Below are 6,462 nucleotides of genomic sequence, written 5' to 3' on the forward strand. Positions count from 1 at the left end.
ACACACACACACACACACACACACACACACACACACACACACAGACACACACACACACACACACACACTCTCTCACTCCTTTGTCTCCCTTATTTGTCTCTCTCCGGAAACTTGGTTTCCTCCTCGCATCTTTCCCCTGTGGCACGCAATCTAGCATTTAATTTCAATAGTCAGGTTTTTCAGTCACACCAGTTGGCATTTAAAATAGAGTTAAATCATTTTCTTAAATATCTGGAAATTGAAGATATGTTACAAATTTTAAAAATACAAACTGAAATGTGAAATAAGTCATTAACAACTGGATAATCTGTTGGATAATGTTATATATTGTTAACAGAATTAATGGTAAAGGCTATTTCATGTACCTATAAAAGTAAAAATTTTGTTTCTCATTTCAAGAAACAACATCTTCTCAAATGTGATGATCTCAAGATGATTGCGGTTTTCCCTCAAGTCTACTTATACATCATCCCAGGAGATTAAAGATGCCCAGCATTTATTATTATCTGCAGTCAGAAAGACTCTTTGTCAAATAACCAAAACCCAGTTGAGGTTTTGTCCTACCTTAGGACAAAATGTGGACCCTATTTAAGGAGGAAGGAATATTCCATGAAACACACCCCACCCACACCCACACCAAGAATGTGACTAGGCTTTGGAATTTACCAGAGCCAGGAATAAGGAGGATGTGGGAAACCCAGGTGGTCCTCTCTCCACCTCTCCTCTCTGCATCTCTCTGAGGGTCTGCTTTGCTCCTTTACCTCTGCAAACACGTTGCTCCTGCTGCTTCATCCTCAGCAGCAAACGTGGCCACCAGCACCTCCCAGGTCACATGTTGCAAGTCTAGCCAGCCACCGAGAGAGAGAATCTCTCTCCTCTGATATCAATTCTAAATGTTTAATGAATGGATTCAGCCCCCACCCCTACCCTGATCCTGTTGTGTAAACTATGGAAGGAAGGATCATGTAGCAGGGGGTAGACTGCTCTCTCTCTGGTTCCAGAACAGGAGAGTCGATGTGCCATGCAGAAACCCAGACTGTGTCCCGTCTCCATAAGGTTGTCTGTGCATGGCTGGGTGGTGTGTTGGGGAAGCAGCCTCTCTTAGGAAAATGCTCTGCACACACAGACAGCTTTTCTTTGGAAACTAATACATTAGTTCCAAAAAAGTTGTAAGCTCTCACTTAGCAGGACGCAAGGATGACAACAATGAGTAAACCTGCTTTCAAGGACCTCAGAGTCTAGAATGACAGCAGATAACTCTTACACAACGGATATAGGTACAAGATACTGTTGTGGGCACGGTGGTGGTGGAGCAGAGGGAGGGTGCAGTCATTCCTATGAGTTACAGAAGGCTTTGCGGAGGTTGGGGCATTTAAACTTTGTCCTAAAGTCCATCTATTCAGGTAGGCATTCCAGGAAGAGGGAAATTTGCATGCACAGACCTGAGGCAACGTGACAAGAACAGGATATGGCAGTTGGTATGCTATGTAGAAGGGGTGTTTGGTGGAAAAAGCTGATGAACCATAGCTAAAGTAGTATTTCCAAGGATAGGAGAGAAGGAATGGATTCTAGTGATATTAAGTAAGTAGAATTGAAAGGACTTAGTGGGCAACTGAATGAGGGGACAACAAAAGAAATTTGAGATAACTCTTAGATACCCTTTTACAGTGAATGAGTAGACCACCAGCCAGCATAGGTAGGGCAGGCCACATAATCACTGTCTGACCAGACATTTTTGAGAGTGAAAGAGGCACCATTAATCATCATGCCAGGACAATACCTTGGTGTAAACCAAGACACTCCCAGAGAAAACAGGACATATGCTTACTCCACGTACCAGAAATCCAGGAAGGTGAGCAGATTTTCGTTGTCAGACTTAGTTCTATTTGTAACTTATTGAAGATGTTAGACACTTTTGGTTGAAAGTAACAAAAACTCACATAGTTAGCTTGGAAAAATGAGAAGATTTATTCTAAGTTTGCAGGGATATCTTTTGGAATCCAAAGGTATGGATAGAGCCTAGCCTTTAAAAAGGGCAGGAACTAGGAACTAGAGCAGCATAGGGAAACCAAAAAGACCTCTCTTTCCATCTCGCACCTCTGCTCCTCTCTAGAACAGTGGTTCTCAAAGGGTGTTCCTGACACCAGCTGCATCAGTATCACTGGGGAACTTGCATATTCTCAGGCCCCACCCTGGACCTTCTGAATCAGAAACTCTCGGGAGGGGTTCAACAATCTGTGTTTTACCAAGCTTGCCAGGGCGATTGGAATGCAGCTAAAGGTTGAGAACCATCTCTCTAAAGCCTCTCTGCAGTTTTCATTTCCTGTTTAGGACTTGCTCTGTTACCCCATGGAAGCAAATAACCTCTGCCAACAGCTGCAGTCTAACTCTTCCCAAGTTCAAGAGAGAGATCAGACTGAGCTGGTTTCACTAGGTCCCAACTTGACTCTCCCTGGTTCAGCTTGTGGCCAGGAGGTGGGTCAAGTTGTAGAACATGGATACTCCCTCTATAACCTTGTGGCAGAGTGGCAGGGAGGAGGGTTCCCCCAAAACTGGGGAGTCCTTGCCAAAAATTTAGTAAAGGCACTGTCCACTGAAGGTAGGGCATCAAAGCAAAGATGTTTAGTAGTCAGTAATAAAGGTTTTAAAAGCCTTTATTAAAGGGTAGTGTGAGTCTCACCATAGATCAGGGTTCTGAATCTATGGGTACATGGTCCACACACCTCAGGGGCTGCCCTGGGACAGTCACTGCTCAACACACAGGCCTGGAATCTCAGATGTTACAGCTGGGCATCCTCACAGCACCTGTTGTCTCTGAAAACTTTAAATATTGGCACTGTTTAATCTACTAGAGAACAAAACAGAGAGACAAAACTAAACACTTACAACAGTAATACTAACTATGCTCAGCTCTGGAAAACTTACCTCCTGGGCCTTATTACCTGCATCGTAGCAATGACTGTATTTGCCACCCAGCAGGCTCCAGCCAGTTTGATCTGCATTAAACGCACCCCTCTGTGTGCTGGCTCTTCACAGCGTGATGTTTACGATGCACAGCCGCTGTCTCCTATCAGACAATCTGAACAGGTATAACAGGACTCTGATTTATTTAACCAGCAACCAATGTTTCTGTTTAGATTGAAAGCCTTGAACATGAAGGGAATGTAGTGGTTCAGATGTACCAGCTGATTGAACAATATCAGGTTCCCACACCTCCCGAAGACTTTGCTGTTTTTGTAACCATGAAGCCATCCATTGTCGCTGTTCGGAATGCCATTGATAAATCCGTGGGTGACAGAGAAACAAGCATTAAGCAATTTTGTCTGCATCTGGGCAGAGATCTTGAGGATCTAAGCAATGAAGTGAATGAAATAAAGCTGCGAGCACAGGTAAGCTGAAGCAGGCTTTAAAAATCTGTGTAAAGGCTGACTATTACATTTTAATAAACCATTTAGAAAGCATATTTCATTTTAATCTGGCTTAACTTTTGTTTTTTATGGCTTAATTCTCTGAGCTGCTATTGACAATTGAAAGTGTTTCTGAACCTCTCTTAGGTACTGAATAAATTCTAGGCCATTGCAACTAAAGCCTGTATGCAATAGTGAATTCTCTTTCTCCTGGCTTCTATTTATTATTATGAAATGAGTGTTTTATAACCTGTTAGCATATTTTATAGTTATTGTGACATTTTTAGAGTTTGTTTAGCCACATATTAGAAAAGTCCCCCTTAGAAAGAGGTAGAGTATAAATTGATAAATGATCTAGAAGAATGTTTGATTAACGCGCCAATTTTCCTATACAAAAGATGCAAGAGGAATTATTTTAAGAACTTAAACTAGACATCCAGATGATTCTTTTTTCTTTTTTCCCAATTCATCACACCATCCTCCCCCACCAATTTCCCCCCTTGGTGTCCATACGTTTGTTCTCTACATCTGTGTCTCTATTTCTGCCTTGCAAACCGGTTCATCTGTACCATTTTTCTAGATTCCACATAAATGTGTTAATATATGCTATTTTTTTCTCTTTCTGACTTACTTCACCCTGTATGACAATCTCTAGGTCCATCCACACCTCTACAAATGACCCAATTTTGTTCCTTTTTATAGCTGAGTAATATTCTATTGTATATATGTACCACATCTTCTTTATCCATTTGTCTGTCGATGGGCATTTAGGTTGCTTCCATGACCTGGCTATTGTAAATAGTGCTGCAATGAATATTGGGGTGCATGTGTCTTTTGGAATTATGGTTTTCTCTGGGCATATGCCCAGGAGTGGGATGGCTGGGTCATATGGTAATTCTATTTTTAATTTTTTAAGGAACCTCCATACTGTTCTCCATAATGGCTACATAAATTTACATTCCCACCAAGAGTGCAAGAGGGTTCCCTTTTCTCCATACCCTCTCCAGCATTTGTTGTTTGTAGATTTTCTGCTGATTCCCATTCTAACTGGTGTGAGGTGATACCTCGTTGTAGTTTTGATTTACATTTCTCTAATAATTAGTGATGTTGAGCAGCTTTTCATGTGCCTTTTGGCCATGTGTATGTCTTCTTTGGAGAGATGTCTATTTAGGTCTTCTGCCCATTTTTTAATTGGGTTGTCTGTTTTTTTAATATTGAGCCACATGAGCTCTTTATATAATTTGGAGATTAATCCTTTGTCTGTTGCTTTGTTTGCAAATATTTTCTCCCATTCTGCGGGTTATCTTTTCATCTTGTTTATAGTTTCCTTTGCTGTGCAAAAGCTTTTAAGTTTAATTAGGTCCCATTTCTTTATTTTTGTTTTTATTTCTGTTAGTCTAGGAGGTGGGTCCAAAAAGATCTTGCTGTGATTTATGTCAAAGAGTGTTCTTCCTATGCTTTCTTCTAAGAGTTTTATAGTGTCCAGTCTCACATTTAGGTCTCTAATCAAATTTGAGTTTATTTTTGTGTATGGTGTTAGGGAGTGTTCTAATTTCATTCTTTTATATGTAGCTGTCCAGTTTTCCCAGCAACACTTATTGAAGAGATGGTCTTTTCTCCATTGTATATCCTTGCCTTCTTTGTCATAGATTAGTTGACCATCGGTGCATGGGTTTCTCTCTGGGCTTTCTATCCTGTTCCATTGGTCTATATTTCTGTTTGTGTGCCAGTACCATATTGTCCTGATTACTGTAGCTTTGTAGTATAGTCTGAAGTCCTCCAGCTCCTTTTTTTGCCCTCAAGATTGCTTTGGCTATTCAGGGTCTTTTGTGTCTCCATACAAATTTAAAGATTTTTTTTTCTTTTCTGTGAAAAATGCCATTGGTAGTTTGATAGGGATTACATTGAATCTGTAGATTGCTTTGGGTAGTATAGTCATTTTCATAATATTGATTCTTCCAATCCAAGAACATGGTATATCTCTCCATCTGTTTGTGTCATCTTTGATTTCTTTCATCAGTGTCATATAGTTTTCTGAGTACAGGTCTTGACCTCCTTAGGTAGGTGTATCCCTAGGTATTTTATTCTTTTTGTTGCAATGGTGAATGGGATTGTTTCCTTAATTTCTCTTTCTGATCTTTCATTGTTAGTGTATAGGAATGCAAGAGATTTCTGTGCATTTATTTGGTATCCTGCAACTTTACCAAATTCATTGATTAGCTCTAGTAGTTTTCTGGTGGCATCTTTAGGATTATCTATGTATAGTATCATGTCATCTGCAAACAGTTATAGTTTTACTTTTTCTTTTCCAATTTGTATTCCTTTTATTTCCTTTTCTTCTCTGATTGTCATGACTAGGAATTCCAAAACGATCTTGAATAATAATAGCAACAGTGGACACTCTTGTCTTGTTCCTGGTCTTAGAGGAAATGCTTTCAGTTTCTCACCATTGAGAATGATGGTTGCTGTGGGTTTGTCATATATGGCCTTTATTATGTTGAGGTAGGTTCCCTCTGTGCCCACTTTCTGGAGAGTTTTTATCATAAATGGGTGTTGAATTTTGTCAAAAGCTTTTTCTACATCTATTGAGATGATCATATGGTTTTTATTCTTAAATCTGTTAATATGGTGTATCACATCGATTTATTTGCATATATTGAATCCCACTTGATCATGGTGTATGATTCTTTTAATGTGTTGTTGTATTCTGTTTGCTAGTATTTTGTTGAGGATTTTTGCATCTGTATTCATCAGTGATATTGGTCTGTAAATTTTCTTTTTTTCTAGTATCTCTGTCTGGTTTTTGTATCAGGGTGATGGTGGCCTCGTAGAATGATTTTGGGAGTGTTCCTTCCTCTGAAATATTTTGGAAGAGTTTGAGAAGGATGGATGTTAGATCTTCTCTAAATATTTGATAGAATTCACCTGTAAAGCCATCTGGTAAAGCCATCTGGTCCTGGACTTTTGTTTGTTGGAAGATTTTTAATCACAGTTTCAATTTCATTACTTGTGATTGGTCTGTTCATATTTTCTATTTCTTCCTAGTTCAATCTTG

At 39.7% G+C, this 6,462-nt stretch overlaps 1 protein-coding gene across 1 annotated transcript in view; it reads left to right on the forward strand.

Annotated features, from left to right (window-relative positions):
• Positions 1 to 6,462, forward strand: part of DNAH6 (dynein axonemal heavy chain 6) — a 300,028-nt gene that overhangs the window by 85,190 nt on the left and 208,376 nt on the right. Inside the window, exon 15 of the mRNA XM_024129964.2 lies at positions 3,138 to 3,389. Coding sequence (XP_023985732.1) covers positions 3,138 to 3,389 — 252 coding nt within the window. The remainder of the gene's footprint in view (positions 1 to 3,137; positions 3,390 to 6,462) is intronic.

The sequence above is a fragment of the Physeter macrocephalus genome, chromosome 12 (genome assembly GCF_002837175.3).
Source record: "Physeter macrocephalus isolate SW-GA chromosome 12, ASM283717v5, whole genome shotgun sequence".
Taxonomy (NCBI): Eukaryota; Metazoa; Chordata; class Mammalia; order Artiodactyla; family Physeteridae; genus Physeter; species Physeter macrocephalus.